The 18,347-nt window shown below is 31.7% G+C and overlaps 2 protein-coding genes and 1 pseudogene across 2 annotated transcripts; 1 reads left to right on the top strand and 2 right to left on the bottom strand.

Moving 5' to 3' along the window:
• Positions 1–230: 230 nt before the first annotated feature.
• LOC124940666 (PHD finger-like domain-containing protein 5A) lies at positions 231–539 on the bottom strand. Its single transcript, XM_047481198.1, has one exon. The coding sequence runs from the start codon at positions 513–515 to the stop codon at positions 231–233; it is 285 nt and encodes a 94-aa protein (XP_047337154.1). The 5' UTR covers positions 516–539.
• Positions 540–4,993: 4,454 nt separating this feature from the next.
• LOC124939696 lies at positions 4,994–10,079 on the top strand (annotated as a pseudogene).
• A 4,938-nt stretch (positions 10,080–15,017) lies between these two features.
• On the bottom strand, positions 15,018–15,545 carry LOC124939695 (protein LIGHT-DEPENDENT SHORT HYPOCOTYLS 10-like). Its single transcript, XM_047480144.1, has one exon. The coding sequence runs from the start codon at positions 15,543–15,545 to the stop codon at positions 15,018–15,020; it is 528 nt and encodes a 175-aa protein (XP_047336100.1).
• Positions 15,546–18,347: the final 2,802 nt, after the last annotated feature.

The raw sequence follows: 18,347 nt of genomic DNA, 5'->3' as shown, positions 1-18,347 counted from the left end.
GATTATTGTGTTTATGTACCCATCCATCAGAATTTAGTTAAAGAGGTTAAAATTTTGAAGTTAGGAATAATTTTTTCACAACTCAACATTCAAAATGACTACAAGTATTGCAAATATAACAAAAATTCAACCAACCATTTCCAGAAAGTAAAAAAAATAACATTGTGAAATTAATAAAATCATCGCTTCTTGAAACCTGGTACTTCTTGTGTTTGTAAAACAGATCAGTTTTAGCACTTCCCTAAGTTAACAATTTTTGGACAGCCATCTCTATATTTCTCATGTTGGGTGCATTTCTTGCAGTAATAGGCATATGAAATCCCAACTCCTCCACATATGACACAACACCCCTGAAAAGATCCGTAGTTGCATTCATCGCATACCCTTACAAGGGTGCAAGGCCTAACGTAGGAGTCACAAATTACACATTTTCCATCACATTTCTCGCAAAGTCTTCTAATTGCAATCCCAAGTTGCTTCCTGCACATTATCAAGTCAGGATGATGCTTCGCCATTATTTTCACCTCCCAAATTTATGCTATTCTGAGATGACCCATATGCATGCCACAGTCAAACATGATCCTCCTGCCATTAATGGACACCACCACACAGCTCTTCCCGACTTCTTGTCCGGCAGTTTATTCATTACCAGAAGTTCAGTTACATAGAAAGAGAGATAATAGTATACCTAAAACGAGACAACTTATAGTCATTTCTTTCTCCATAGGAAAGACGATGATCACACTAGTTTTTATAAGACATAGAAATAAAGACATGATTTTTTATGGTTAGAAATACTACTCATTTTAAACTGTCGTGACAATGATTCTAATAGATACTAATAGATTTAGAAATCAATCTGAAAACAATGACCTGTCGACAGCCACCTTTTTTAAGGCCATTTTTATCAACTCCATCAAACGTGGCCTTTTTTTTTGAATTAGGCCTCACTTAGGAGGGCCATCTCATCAAATTTCCCGATTATAATTAGGGTTCTATCTAAAATCAATCATATTTCTCAAAAACTAAAGTAGGAATCTAATAATAAATATGCCACTATACTTATTTTATTTTGATAATATTATCATATACTTTCATTATTATTTATTTTGAGGACAATACTTTTGTTTCTTCAGCCCGAAGTAGATTATTATTTTTCATATAGTTTCAATTATTATTATTTTTAAGAGGTCTCTATATATTAAAAATGAAAAAAAATTGTTTAATTAAATGATAAACCATGAAATTAAGAAAAAAAACACACTTAAAAAACAATTAACACTCCGACAAACTCTACTGTCTTTTCTACACGAATCTAAAAAGATATCATAATATACGCATCGAACGATTACGATAATTGAAAGTTCGGCAATTTTTCTTAAACCAGATAGTCTATCAAACAATAATTGGGATGTCAACGCAAATATGTAGGTCTTCCGTATCAACAACTACCTAAAACTCGAATATCACATAATGAATCTCAGTAATACTCCACAAAAGACTCCAAATACTAGTCACCCATCGACAATGCAAAAGTAAGTGAATTGCCGATTCAACCTCTTTTGACACATACGACTAGCCATAATACAACATTTTTTCATGCACATATTATCTGTTAGAATTCCACCATAAATAACGCTTGATCCAAATAACGAGATCTTTGACTTCCAAAGTTTTTTTAATAAAAATTATACGGAATCATCTTAGCGAATAACTTGTAGCAATGTCTCACATGAAAACTATTCATATATTGTCAACGCATAATGTCTTGTTCAGACGGTGACACTTGTTTGCGTTATATCAAAAGTAAAACTCTACTATGAGAACAAGTCTCCATAATGTTTAATCTTTTTCTATATCTAATTTGGCTAGCGAAACCACTAAACCGATGATCAAACATGTCATTAACTGTGATATTTCTACGTGTAACAATGAAAGCAAATTAATGATACGTCGTAGCTAAACTTTTGACACTACACCAAATGTCGTCTCAAAATCTAATAGAATAACTATTCCTACAATGAATTTAGATTGCTTACAAAAACTTTTCTACATATAATAAATTCCCCTCCAAATATTATACCCACTAAATAAATAGATATTTTATTGAACCAACTAGATCAATTATATAAAAAATATAATTATTTTTTATAAATATAATTATTTTTTATTGGTTTAATCTTGTAAAAGCTTATTATCTCTCATAAACTATTATTACATCATGATACAATTATATATTATATAAGAATTTAATATTATAGATAGAATGGAGTTAATTCACCTACTCATTTGTAGTATTTGATGTTTTTTTAATAATTTATTTAGTGTGATTAAATATGTTTTTAATGATGCAATTATATCAATAGTGAAATGGCTAATGACACATTTCCTATAAGCGTTAAAATCTCATCAAATGTAAGAAAATAAATTAAGAAAATTAACATGTGTTAGAAATAACGATTTTATTGGTTAGAAATAACGATTTTATTTTTATTTTATTTTATAAATAGTTAATTATCGTTAATTTAAATAAATATTACATATTAAAAAAATAATTATAAATAATAATAAAATACTTACAAAATTTAAACAATTAGATGAGAATCTATATGTTAAATAGTATGATAAATTTGTAAAAATTAAAATTTTTCGAAGAAATTTTAATAGTCTTAAAATTTGTAGAGTGTGACTTCAAATACAAATTTGTTTGAGTTTCATAACGATAAGTGAATAGGTAGAGATAAGCTGAACAAAACAATTAAGCGATGTCGGAAGGATCTTTACAAAATATTATGAACGATAGTCATTTTTTTTTTCTTTACTCATGATTTGATAAGTAACACTGTAAAAAAATTATATAGTAATAACTGGTCATCTACATTTATGGTCAAAATAAAAAAAAATACAAATAAAAAAAAGGATACGTAAAAGAGTCTTCAAATGAAAGATCAATTCCAATAACACTTTATTAAAAAAAAAATACCTTTAAATTTCACAACTTCATCCCTTTTGGCGTAAAGAGGAGATGAACACATATTAGAGAAATAGAGAATCCACGAGTACAAGCACCAAACGATCCACCAAAGACAATATTATTTTTCTTTCTTACTTTTTGACAATAACTTCCTTTGACTTATCTGTACCGGAAGACAAGTCGTAAAACTTCTAATCCACCGTGAACTTATATTTAAGTTAAATGATTTTTCCACCTTTTTATAGATTATTTTTAAGAAGATAATTTTTTTTATTAATTTATACTATTACTTTCAAATTAAATTTGACAATCATGTATATTATTATAGTTTTCTATACATTAATACTATGAGGAATGATAGGGAGTACGATTTTGGTGGAGCGACTCGTACAGCGAAAGAGACTTCGATATTATACGAAAGTGACCTCCCTGTTATATAAAAGAGACCTTGTCCCTTTTGTATAACAACGAGGTCTCTTTCATATAACAGCGAGATCACTTTCGTTGTACGAGTCTCTCCCCAAAGTCGTGTTCCTAATTTTTTTTTCTAATACTATCCCTTTATTGGCTAATTATTTAACTTTATTCCAAAGATTTCACTTTTACAACTCACCTTCCAAATTTGAATGTTTTTCCCTTTACTAATTGCCTCCCTCCATGTATAACGTAAACTTGGATGATTAACCAAACATAATCTGCTTTCATGGAATCCTTTCTTTTCTCTCTGCTCCTCTTTTCTCTCTTCATCCTTCCTTTCACTAATTCTGTAACGTTTTGCCTTTAGTATAGGAATTAATAATTTCAGTTATTTCACATTTCTTCAGTTATGCTTATTAAGTTAGGTGTTTTACGTTTTATTTCTTTTCTGACTTTAGATAGCTGCAATTCTTTTTCATTAGTTGGAATCTGTTTTTATCTTTATCTTTTCACAATCAGAAATCTCTCTTCATCTGTTTATTTTCACACTTCATTGTTCATCATTTTCTTGCATTCCGCACAACAATTGGTATCAGAGCGGGTTAGATCCGATCAGATTATCACTATTTGTTTTCTGGCGAGAGAATGTCTTCAATGAATCTGAAAATCGAAAAATTCACAGGGCGAAACAGTTTTGGTCTATGGCAGATCAAAATGCGAGCCTTGCTTAAACAACAAGGCGTCTGGGCACCATTGTCGAAGGAAAAGGCGAAGATAGTTGCAGGTCCTGCAAAGGAGTCTTCCTCTGGTAAAATCACTGCTGAGCTTGAGGTCTTGGAAGAGAAGGCGCACTCAACAATTTTACTCTGTCTGGCTGATGAAGTGATTACTGAGGTATCAGATGAAGATACCGCAATCGGTCAGTGGTCGAAGTTAGAGGCTTTGTACATGACAAAGTCACTGACTAACAAGTTGTTATTGAAACAACGTCTGTTTAGTCTTCGTATGCTTGAAGGTAAGTCTCTTCGTGAACATCTTGATAAGTTAAACACTATATTACTTGAATTGAGAAATATAGATGTTAAGATCGAAGATGAAGATGCTGCATTAATTCTGTTGGTATCTTTACCCAACTCGTTTGAAAATTTTGTTCAATCGTTCGTTGTGGGTAAAGACTCTGTAACTCTAGAGGAAGTTCGGTCAGCACTTCATACTAGAGAACTGCGTCATAAGGCGAGCGGTGAAATTGTAGACAATCAAGCATCTGGGTTGATTGCCAACACAGTCAACTACAAAGGGTCTGGAAAGAAGAAGGATCAGAAATACAAAGCTAAGGGCCCTAATGCTAAAGACATCTGCAATTATTGTAAAGAACCTGGTCACTAGAAGAATAATTATCCTAAGAAAAGGGGCAAATATTCTACGGCTGCAATAGCACATAAAGACAGAGACACCGACTCGGAGGAGGACATTGCCCTTGTAGCTAACGCTTCTCTACACCCTATTGATACGTGGGTGTTGGATTCAGGGTGTTCATATCATATGAGTCCGAACAAAGAGTGGTTCGATACCTATGAAGATTATGATGGTGGAAACGTTGTCATGGGAAATGATGCCATATGTAAAACGGTGGGTATTGGGACTATCAAAATTTTGACTGATGATGGTAAGATACGGACCCTAACTGGCGTTCGGCATGTTCCTCAACTGAAGAAGAACTTAATATCTTTAGGCATTTTAGATGCTAAAGGTTTCAAGTTTAGCGGTGAAGAAGGAACATTGTGCATCAGTAAAGGTTCAAAAATAATACTGAAAGGTATTAAACAGAATACCTTGTATATACTACAAGGTAAGACGCTGATAGGTTCCGCTGCGGTCGCATCTAAATCTGTGAATCGGCACCCTGATGTAACCAAGTTGTGGCATATGCGACTTGGACATATGGGGGAGAGGGGGATGCAAATTGTGTCCAAACGAGATCTTCTATCTGGCCACAAGGTTACCAACCTTGAGTTGTGTGAACACTGCATTTTCGGGAAAAAACATCGCCGCAAATTCAGTAAGGGAGTTCACAAAACTAAGGGCACACTGGATTATATCCACTCTGATTGCTGGGGTCCTGCTCAAGTTGAAGGTATAGGAGGTTATAGCTATTTTGTAACATTCATAGATGATTACTCAAGGATGACCTGGTTGTATCTTCTGAGACATAAGAGCGGGTATTTAAGACCTTCAAACATTGGAAGGCACTGGTGGAGAATCAAACTGGAAAGAAGGTTAAGAGGCTGCGAACAGATAATGGGCTTGAATTCTGTTCATCTGAGTTTAATGAGTTCTGCAGGGATATGGGGATTGCAAGACATCACACTGTCCGAGGTACACCACAGCAGAATGGTGTAGCAGAAAGGGTGAATCAAACATTGTTAGAGAGAGTTAGAAGCATGCTCTCTAATGCGGGATTGACTAGAAAGTACTGGAGCGAGGCTGTCTTAACAGCTTGCTATCTGATAAATCGTGCACCACACACTGGGATTGATTGCAGAATCCCTTACGAGGTATGGTCTGGTAATGTCGTTGATTATTCTCATTTGAAAGTCTTTGGGTGCACATCTTACTATCATGTTAATGAAGGAAAGTTGGAACCAAGGGCAAAACAGGGTATTTTCATGGGCTATGGAGATGGAGTCAAGGGATATAGAATCTGGTCATCTTCTGAAGGTAGAGTAATCCTCAGCAGGGATGTCACATTTAATGAGAAGTTTATACTTAACTCCTCTATCAAGCCATCACTTTCTGGAGAAAATAATAATACCGAGAAACAGGTGGAGCTTGAGGTGGCTCCAATTCAAGGGACAACTGACATGACACACGATACTGATAAGCCATCTGAGGAAGTTTATCAATTTGGAGCACCTGAAAGTCAATCTGACATTGCAACACGACCTAGAAGGCAAATTAAAGCTCCTGACAGGTTAATTCATTCAATCGAGGGAAGAAAGATCTCAACTGGTCCTGGAAGTAGGACAATCAGTCCCTCTATAAATGATACTGAAGAAATGGTAAGTTATGCACTTCAGGTAGCTGAAGATGTCATACATAACGAGCCATCTTCTTACAATGAAGCTGTTAATGGTGCTGATTCTGCGCAATGGATTGCTGCTATGTGTTAGGAGATGGAATCACTTCACAAGAATAATACATGGGAGCTGGTTACTTTACCTAAGGGAAGAAGAGTCATTGGGTGTAAATGGATTTTCAAAAGGAAAGATGGAACCTCTAGTGCTGAAGGGACCAAATATAAAGCACGATTAGTTGCAAAGGGATTCAGTCAAAAGGAAGGCGTAGACTACAATGAGATATTCTCACCTGTAGTCCGACACACTTCTATCAGGGTACTACTAGCTATAGTAGCACATCAAGATCTGGAACTCGAGCAATTAGACGTGAAGACGGCTTTCTTACATGGTGAGATTGAAGAGGATATACTGGTGAGTCAGCCTGAAGGATTTCTTGTTCCTGGTAAGGAAACACATGTTTGTAGTCTGAAGAAGTCTTTGTATGGACTTAAACAGTCTCCTCGACAGTGGTATAAGCGATTTGACAATTTCATGATTGAACATGGTTACAATAGGAGTGCATATGATTGTTGTGTCTATCACAACAAAGTCAGTGATGGTTCTTTAATTTATTTACTCCTGTATGTAGACGACATGTTAATCGCAGCCAAGAAAATGTCGGAGATTCAAAAGCTGAAAGACCTTCTTAGTTCTGAGTTTGATATGAAAGATCTAGGTGGAGCACGAAAAATTCTGGGCATGGAAATAGTAAGAGATCGAGTTCAAAAGAAGCTATTTCTTTCACAGAAGAGTTATATTTTGAAAATGTTGTCTCGTTTTGGGATGAGTACAGCAAAGGCTCTCAATACTCATGCAGCTGTTACTGATCATTTGTCTGCATTCGCACCCCAGTCTGAAGCTGAGAAGTTATACATGTCTAATGTACCGTATGCTAGTGCGGTAGGTAGTTTAATGTATGTCATGGTATGCACTAGACCTGATATTGCGTATTCAGTTAGTGTTGTTAGCAGGTTTATGTCTCGACCTGGTAAGGAACACTGGCAAGCGGTAAAGCGAATATTTCGCTATCTGAGAGGCATATCCGATGTTGGTCTCATTTATGGGAGTAATAATCAGTGTCTCGTAACTGGTTATTCTGACTCAGATTATGCTGCAGATATCGATGGTAGAAGATCAATGATTGGTTATGTTTACACTCTTGGTGACTCTGTGGTTAGTTGGAAGGCAACATTACAGTCGACGGTGACGTTGTCCACTACCGAGGCTGAGTATATGGCGCTAACTGAAGCAGCCAAGGAAGGTATATGGTTGAAAGGATTAATCAGTGACCTTGGTATCCATCATGATCAGGCAATTATTTTTTGTGATAGCTTAAGTGCTATTTGTTTGGCCAAAGATCAAGTGCATCATGATAGAACCAAACATATTGATCTTCGTTATCATTTTCTTCGTACTGAGAGGAGAATCAAAGTGAAGAAGATCAACACACATCATAATCCTGCTGACATGTTCACGAAGCCGGTCCCACTTAGTAAATTCACTCATTGTTTGGATTTGCTAAATGTTGACAGTTGGAAGTAGCCTGATAAGGCTTTTCTTGTTGGGTGATACTAAGGCAAGGTGGAGATTTGTAACGTTTTGCCTTTAGTATAGGAATTAATAATTTCAGTTATTTCACATTTCTTCAGTTATGCTTATTAAGTTAGGTGTTTTACGTTTTATTTCTTTTCTGACTTTAGATAGCTGCAATTCTTTTTCATTAGTTGGAATCTGTTTTTATCTTTATCTTTTCACAATCAGAAATCTCTCTTCATCTGTTTATTTTCACACTTCATTGTTCATCATTTTCTTGCATTCCGCACAACAAATTCCTCATCGAAATTACGGCGGCCACAACCCATTGAAGATCAATCAATCCTTTCCAACTCCGACCATGTCCTTCCTCCTCCGACGAGGTTCTTTCAAGTGACAAAACCCATTAGAGTACCTCATACAAAACCCTGTTCATATACCCTACTCCGACACGATTTCGGCTACACCTACGGAAAACCCCCCGTTTTTCTCAACTACACGCCGCCATTGAATTGCCCATCTCATGATTTCACCAAAATAGTCCTCGAATGGGAATCCACAAGTCAAGGCAATCAATTCGATCGTATCTTCGGCGTTTGGGTCGGCGGCGTCGAGATTCTCCGCAGCTGCACGGCGGAGCCGACAAACACGGGCATTGTTTGGACTGTTAAAAAAGACATCACGAGGTATCATTCGTTGTTAATGTCGAATCAAACACTTTCAGTTTACATGGGGAATATAGTAGACCAAACCTATACCGGTGTTTATCATGTTAATTTGAAGATTCATTTTTATCCTGCTAAAAAAGATTTTACTTTTAGCGGCGGCAGTCAATCTAGGGCTGATTTAATCTTACCCATTTCGAGAGATTCATATAATTTGAATGATGGGTTGTGGTTTGAAATCGAGAATTCGACTGATATTCAATCGAAAGAGATTAAGATTCCGAGGAACACATATAGGGCTGTTTTGGAGGTTTATGTTTCGTTTCATGAACATGATGAATTCTGGTATTCGAATCTTCCAAATGAGTATATTGCTGCAAATCATCTTGAAGAAAGTGAATATTTTGGGAATGGACCATTTAGAGAGATTGTTGTGAGTATTGATGGTGAAGAAATTGGTGCTGTTTGGCCTTTTACTGTGATTTACACTGGTGGAATTAATCCGATTTTCTGGATACCTATAACCGCTATCGGTTCTTATGATCTACCTTCTTATGATATCGAAGTTACACCGTTCTTGGAGAAGATATTGGATGGAGAAAACCATAAGATTTCCTTCGCAGTGAGGAATGCTTTAAATGTTTGGTATATTGATGCCAATTTACACTTATGGTTGGATGAGAAGAATGATAAAACAGTGGCACATCTTGTGAGCGTGGTTAAATCGTCGCTTGTTTACTCGTCAACTGTGAATTTCAATGGTTATAATGGTAACTTCTCGTTTGGATTGAATAGATCTATATCGTCGTCTGGATGGGTGAATTCGTCTCATGGGAATATCACAACAGATTCTACTCAACAATTTGGTTATGCAAATTCTATCCAGATGGGGAACGAAGGCAATTTGCAGATTGTGAATCAGTTTGGACGACAAAGTTCTTGTTAAGACACATTCTTCATTTCACAAATTCGAATCGAGGAAGAAGTTTCCTTTGTATCTTTACTTGAACACATCAAGCCAAGGAGACAATGAGACATCTGTTTACGCAACAAGTTTCACAATAGGTTTTAGCGAGTGGAGGCGTAGTAAGAAGGCGGGCTATAGAGCCCTGGATCGGAAATTGGTGAACGAACAGTGGCGACGGTTATATGTTATTGAAAGGGCAAAAGCTAACAGGGGGTCTGGGGAGAACGCAACAAGTATACAAATATTACGATTAGAATGATTTGTGCTATTTTAGGAACATTAGCAATTCGAATTACAGAATTCTTTATGACAAAGAAAGAAATTCATGTGGGGTTGGGGGTTTAACAAATTAAACTAGAATGATGCATGGTTAGAACATTCAGTTAATAAATCAACATTATTTTCTTCAAAAAGATTAGTCAAACTCTTGTTACATTTGATTCTAAGATCTTGTCTTAATTGCTTTGTGAATAATGGATTTTGTTTAAAAGACCAAATATTAGATATTATCACTTTGGGAGATAGTACCTTCCTAAACTGAAAAAATAAAATAAAGAATTTAAACAAAGTAAAAATCAAAACAATAAGTAAATAATATACCAAATATAAAAAATTAAATTGAATTATTAATCAATTTCATAACCAATTACATTTTTTCCTAAAGAAAATATATTTGTATCCCAAAATGAATGGAATATTGTTATGGATATACTAGGGAGGTATAGATTTAAATAAGACAAATATCTCTACTTTTAAAATAAAATTTACTTCAAATCAAAATATTTGAATTACTCACCTCCCAAATCAACACATTATATATAACCAAACTTAATTTATTTGAAGGAAACATCTATTCAAGCTTCCTTGGCTTCAATTTACTCTCCTTCTTCCACCTTTCGTTTCTTCAGTAAACCTTACCGATGGACGAACACTTTTACGCAAAAGCCACAATCATCAGGCGACGAACATCTTTGAAGTCACCAAACCCATCATAACTCTGTTAAAAATAATATAAGTTTGGACTTATTTGTTTAGAGTTTATGTTTTAATAAGCTTTATAAGTATGTATCTCTATAAAAATTATAAGCTCCTGTCTTCTATTTATTTTTGGTACTACTCGGAAAAAGGAAATGATGTTAGTGAATCAACTCTTAGGTACCTAGAGATAGTACCTATATATAGAACAAACCAAATGCTATTTCAAGAACGAGCTTACGACTATAGGGGAAGCTAAGACTGCAGTCCCTAAACCAGCTTGGATATTAAGGATGTAAGAATTGTTAGCCAACCTTGTTAAATATTGTGTGTTATTTAGTTTACAGTATTTCTTTTTTAGATTATGTTATTATCGTGATTTGCCAAGAAACCCCACCAACACAAACTAAATCGTGTTCTTATCTCGTATTTCAACACCATTTTGGAGATACCTATTGAAAATCCCTGTTCTTGCCAACTATATATACATACAGCAGATTAATTGTTTTCCTAAAGATTTCAGAAAGCATAACCTTTTTATACATGGTTGAATGATGTTAGATATGGCTAAGGAGAATAGTTACCCATAATTCGATAAAATTTGTAATAAACGTCGGTAAATATTTGGCAACAGCGTTTTATTCGCTGGCAAACTCTGTTAAAACTTGGTATAAACGGCAGTAAACATCCTTCGCTTGCAAATATCACCGACGCCTCTACAAGCGTCGCCAAATAATTGTCGGTGATAATTTTGGCGTCGTTTTATTCGCCGATAAATACTAACTGTCGATAAAAGTAGTATAAACGTCGGTGAACTATCGACGTTTTATAAACAATTAGCGTCGCTTTCCCTTAAGTCACTAAACTATTTCCGATGATACTATTGGCACCTTTTTATTTTCCGGTAAATTCCAGACGTAATACTTTTATGAACGTCGTAAACATTTTGCAACTTTGAAATTCCATTATCGTTTTCCAATGGCCAGTAAATTTGTACCAACGCTAGTATTAACTGCTTTTTATTCGACGGTAAACTAAGACCAGCACTTTTATTGGCTTGTTTTTATTCGCCGGGAAAATATACTGAGTGTCTTTTAAACTAAAATACCTCCTGTATGGGTGTATGGGTAAATAATATGGTTGGTACAGTTTCCCAAACTAACCTTATTTGGCGTTTACTTTCCCAAACTAACCTAGTTTGTTCATTTATTCCCAAACTAACCTAGTTTACTATTCAAATTCATTTTTTTTATTTTTTATTTTTTATTTTTTACATTTCAAATTTATTATATATATATATATATATATATATATATATATATATTTACATTATTATTTATATAAACTAAATTATTTATATTTTGATATATATTTTAAATTATTATTTTTATAAATTTGATTATTTATATTTTGATATATAATTTAAATTATTTTTTTATAAATTTAATTATTTATATTTTAATATATATATATATTTACATTTCAAATTTATTATATATATATTTACATATGTACGTGGCAGTATGATTTTCATCCTCATAAATTTATTTTTTTTACTATTCAAATTATTATTTATATTTATTAGGTTGTCTTTTATTAAAATAATTTTGACAACTTTTCATTCAAATTATTATTTATATTTATTGGGTTGTCTTTTATTAAAATAATTTTGACAACTTTTCATTCAAATTATTATTTATATTTATTGGGTTGTCTTTTATTAAAATAATTTTGACAACTTTTCATTCAAATTATTATTTATATTTATTGAGTTGTCTTTTATTAAAATAATTTTGACAACTTTTCATTGTGATATAATTTCACAATAAAATTTTTATCAATTTTTATTGTGTTGTCTTTCTAAAAATATGTCTTAAGTTAATGAACCATTAAATATTTATATTAAAATATAAATAATTAAATTTATAAAAAAAATAATTTAAATTATATATCAAAATATAAATAATTAAATTTATAAAAATAATAATTTAAAATATATATTAAAATATAAATAATTTAGTTTATATAAATAATAATTTAAATATATATATATATATAATAAATTTGAAATGTAAAAAAACAAAAATAAAAATAAAAATAAAAATTAAATTTGAATAGTAAACTAGGTTAGTTTGGGAATAAATGAACAAACTAGGTTAGTTTGGGAAAGTAAACGCGAAACAAGGTTAATTTAGGAAATTGTTCTAAGGTCACCTCTCTCCCGACCACTTTAAAATGATAATTTAAAAAATAATGGACAATCAAGCACGTCCACCAAGAGGTTACACGCAGTAACATAATATTTAATCATGTAAACTAAATAAATTTTATTAATTTTAATACAAAACTATTATTAAAAAGACTAAAAATGCACCAATTAGATTTTCATTAGAAGGTTATGATTGTGAAGTGGGTGTTCATAGTTCAAAAATAAATTTAAAAAGTACAAAATGATTGTTGCGCAATACGAGTATTAACTTGCTTTATTTCTAAATTCAACGAGGAGACTCAATCAAAACATTCTAGACGTCCATAGTTGACAATAGAGGAGGGTGTGCCCCCAACACTCAATTTATGGAACCATAATACGAACGTTCCATAATATGAACACATAAACTCTATTGTGTTTTTTCTTCATGGTTGAAGAGACCCAATTTGATGTGTGTTTTATTTAAGCTTAAAGTATATAATGTGAATGAATAATATTTTGCATCTAAGTTTTTAGTGTGTTTTACTGAACAACAAGAGAGAACAAAGCAAAAACAGATTCAGGGTTTGTAGTAACAACTGAAAAAGATTTATGTTTATCGAAGATGGTACTATTTAATTGATTTCAAACGTTGACAACTTGTTGATTATTTATGGGGCTACATTTTGAACGATAAAGATATGTTTTCTAAAGCTTCTAAGTCAATTCAAGACCATAATGACAGAATTGATAAGGTTGGTTGATCTTGTTATTACTGCTCTTTGTTTTTATTTGCCAAGATGGTTGTGTGATCTTGATATAATTAATTAAACTCTAGTTTAGTTATATTTAGATTGAACTCTTAGTTATAATTTTATTGATGATAGTGGATTGTTAAGTGGTCAATGTAGATTTTGTGGTTTTTTACTCTCGATTGGAATAAAGGTTTTTTACGCTAAAATTTATCTTGCATTGAATTGTTTCAATTTTATTTTGTTTGGCTCATTTTATACCAAATGAAAAAAAAACAACGTTTAGACTCTTAACCATATCTAGTCAAGCCTTTGTGCATTGTTTTTTGGGGCATGTTGTATTCATTATAATTATCTCGTGACAACATTATAACTTTTATCTAACTTTAACTTTGTTTTTTGTCTGGATATATATTTTACTACAATTAAATATGAGATATTCCAATTGTAATAATTAAAAACATTACTTTTATCCTTTTAAAAAGAAGAGGTTTCATTGACAACAAGAAAAACAGTGAATCTATATATATATGTCCGCAAAATGGGTTTTCTTGAAAATGTAATAATCAACCCATCTTTCCTAAGACATTAATTATTCTTATGGGAATGATACAAAACAAAATAACAATCCTATCTGACTGATACAAGACAAAATAACAATCTTTTATTCACTAGGGATTTTTTCTTATATATTTTTAAAATTAATCTAGTTGGTTAACAATATTTTTGTATGCATTATTATTATTTTTTTATCTTTTCTTTTTATAACTAAGAAATGATGATCTATGATGATGAATTCCATTTGGGTTTCTAACTCGAAAAGGAAGAAAGAATTTCATTTGGTGCAACTTATAATATATACTTGTAGGATACAATTTTAAAATATAACATCTAAGACAAAAACAAAATGTCTATCTTTTTAATGCACCTACAAACAAACAAGATGTTAAACTATTAATACATAATTTTCCTCATTACTTTTATCAATTAAAAAAATGCATGCAATTATGTGGGTAATTATATAATTATCATATTGTTCAAGGGCCATCACACAAGATCGTGCAAAATCATAAAAAGTACCCAAATCATGTTTTTGAATAAAATAATACTAGATATGCAAATTCGTACACTAAACAGAGAATTAAAGAGAAAACATGCAGACAAGATTATATATTCTTTGTCTTATCTTAATTTATTCATATATATCCTACTACCAGTTGCAAAATTAGGGTTTTGCAATTAAAGCTAGGTCTGGTTACATAGGGTTTGTGGATATATATGGAGAAACATCATATATATAAGTTTATATATATTAAAAAAAGAAAAGAAGTAGTGTCATGAAAGAGCTCATGAGTTACCATTTGATCAGCTTCTTCTTCTTCTTCTTTAGAGCTCAAATAGTAATAATTAATATTCATGACTCAAGAGGGCTACTTCATAGGTAGTTTTGAGGCTCCATGATCATCTTGATCATTAGCCATACTAATCCTCTTGATCTTCTTTTTCTTCTTGTAAGGAATTCCTCTTGCCTTTGATTGAGAATCTCTTACTTCCCTTAAATAAACCCTAATGGCCCCACTAGCAAATGGATTTGTCTCGGGCAACCCACCGTTTTCTTCGTACGCTGCTCTGAGCCGCCCGATGAGCGCGTCGAGGCTTCCCCACGCCTGCTTGAGAGGGCAGGTGCATGGCCCTGGTGGCTCAGGCAGCCCAAAGAACACGCACCCTTGTGCGTGGACTTTGGTCTTGCCAAATTGGTCCAAGTACCTTAGGAATTCAAGGACATGATTGTAATTGCAATGAGACATCGCAATTGGTATTGGTCTTTGGTTCTTCAAGTATTGCCCAAAAGTGTTCCAATCACGCCTCTTTTGAGATACATACCGGCTCAAAACTGACGACGATCGCGTAGCCATAGACGATCCTTCATCGGATTCTTTCCCTAGATCAGTAGACATGTTATGTTGGTTGTTTCCCTAGTGATATGAGAATGGAGATTTGTTATTAGAGAAAATTGCAATTATGGAGAGTTAGGGAATTGAATTAGTTGATATATGGGACCAATGAAAGTGCTTAATTAGCTAGGCTAGGCTAGGATAGCTCTCTTTTTCTTCATCCCAAAAGACACTAATATTCTTCCTTTATTGGCACCATTTGCCATTAATAATAATATGTATTTAATATCAATTATATACAATATAAATATGATAATGTTACCATCATAAAAAGCAATCATTATCAAGGATAATTTGCAAAATTTTAGCACTATGATTTGGCTATCTAGCTACCTAGTGGGGCTAGGTTAACCTGTGGAAGTAACCGATATTAATAAGGGTATGTTTGGTACCAAGTTATAATCACAAGAAGCATATATATATATATATATATATATATATATATATATATATATATATATATATATATATATATATATGGCTATTGGAAAAATAAATATTTTTTTTCATAGATTCATTAGGTTTTTTTTGTTTAACATGTGATACTTTAGATGATGATTAATGACAAATTATGTTTGAATGGGGTCTAGTAGGCTTTAGATTTAAAAGTAATTTAATTGACTTAATTTACTCATATAAATAGAGTAGTGTAACCTAGAATGATGATAAACATAATTTAGTGAAATATGAATATTTATAGAATAAATGATTATTGGTGAAACCTTTTTCAATTTTGCATTCTTTATTAAAGTTATTGCAATTTCTCAATCCAAGTTTGTCAAATAAGATTTATTTTATGTTTTTTGAATAATGCAATAACTACAAAAATATCCCCCAACATAAAATATTATGATTTTACAAAAAAAAAAAGAACCATCTAACTATTACAACGTATGCAAACAAGCACATGCAAATCAAAGTTAGTTAAAAACAATACTAAATTCTTAAAATAAAACTTCCATCTTATTTTAGTCCAGTCTTCAATTTCAATTAAATCTTTAAAAGGATCTGAATTATATGAGCCTATATATGTATATATGTCATTGTCAATGTACGTACTAACTTTTCCCTAATTAAGTGGCACATTATTTTAATAATTAATTAGCCAGACCTAGAACATTAATTGGATCACATGAATACAAATATTATTTTCACATTTTAATTCTCAGATCCAGCAGCTACCCACAGATTAATCAAGAAATTAGTGCAATGCTAAAAAAAGAAATTAAAGATAATCATGTTTTAATTAATTAATTAATTCATTAATTAATTAATAGTGGTCGGGTGGGGACAAAGTGCCAATAATTACCCACATTATTTTTAGTTAAATGTGTTTTACTAGAGTCCCCACACATTTCAACTATTTGCTTTTCATTTTGCTTAACAATATTACAAGACATTTGCACGACTCATTAACATAATTAAACTCAAATTTTATCATTAATATCCATACAAATGAAAATTAAGTTTTGACAATATTTATTTTCAAATTAAACACACAAAAAAAACACACTTATATAACATAGAAAAACTAAAATAGTCTATTGGGTCCTCAAATCCTCTAGCGCCAAACATTAAGAATCAATGACTTGTATATGATTTTTACTTGCTAGTTATCGAACTTTTGGATCTAAAAGCTTGTTTGCATAGGTTTATTTGAATAATTTTTGAATTATTTTAAAAAAAATTATTGATGTTGTTAGAGTCGGCTCCGAGTTTTGGGCTGACCCAACACCCCGATTGAAAATTTGTAAAATTGATTTTTTTTTTTTTAATTTTTGTATTAGGTCTAGTTTAAAAAATCGATGAGAAAATTTTTTTTAAGTAAGATTTGAATCATAATCAAGTAAAAGTTCTTAGTTTTTATTCTAAATAATTATGCTACAACATCTTTTGTTTAAATATATAATAAATTTAACTAATTATTTTAGATTTTATTAAATGGGTTGTTATGGGGAGTGGTTTATCCTATCCCGAGAGCTTGCTGGGCCGGAATAAATTAATTGATGTTGATTTTGAGAAAATATTTATAAAATATTAATATATAATGATAAAATAATTTTAAAGAGAAATAAATGTTATTTTAATATTTTTGTTAAAAAATGTGAATTGATGAGTTTAGCCAATAAGACTATACCTCTATTTTATTTTTTAGATTTTAGATAATTTAGTTTAGAATCTTCAATAATTTTAATTACTCGTCAATGTTTCATCTTAATATTATATAAAGTTCAATAAGTGAAACCAACAAATTTGGTCGATAATCTCTTCAACCTTCTAGAGAAGGTTTGCATATATTAATTTTATTTATTTGTTTGAGCTCAAATATTATCCACAATACTGACCATTTTTTTTTTAAAGTAATGTGATTGATTTTTAACCTATGAGATGATGTTTATATATAATTTTATTTGTTAAGTCCAACTGAAATAGGCCTAACACTTTAAAATTTGTTACTTTTAGTAAAAGACCTCTTGCTGGGCTTCTGGCAATGATAAGCCCTCCAAAACTTTAATTTGAGTTATCTAAGAACTAAGTTGATTATGGGAATAATTTATTGAATTATTTAAATAAAAATATAAGATATTATCAATATTAATTAAAATACAAAAATATTTTTTTATTTTTTTAAAATAATAATCTATCTTTAAATTTCTTCACCAATAACCTAACTTTTCATAACAAGATTTAAAAATAATTCCAATTTCGAACCAGTCCTAAGTTTTTTACTTTTATATACATACATTTCAATATAAAGGAAAATTAAATGTCATATTTGTAAGAAGATGCCATTAATATATAATT

This window comes from Impatiens glandulifera, chromosome 5 (genome assembly GCF_907164915.1).
Source record: "Impatiens glandulifera chromosome 5, dImpGla2.1, whole genome shotgun sequence".
Taxonomy (NCBI): domain Eukaryota; kingdom Viridiplantae; phylum Streptophyta; class Magnoliopsida; order Ericales; family Balsaminaceae; genus Impatiens; species Impatiens glandulifera.
The sequence above is the reverse complement of the archived record's forward strand: the minus strand, read 5'-3'. Positions and strand labels throughout refer to the sequence as shown.

Bases quoted from the DNA above. Each gene is read 5' to 3' on its own strand.
- LOC124940666 (XM_047481198.1), bottom strand. From the start codon at position 515: ATGGCGAAGCATCATCCTGACTTGATAATGTGCAGGAAGCAACTTGGG.
- LOC124939695 (XM_047480144.1), bottom strand. From the start codon at position 15,545: ATGTCTACTGATCTAGGGAAAGAATCCGATGAAGGATCGTCTATGGCT.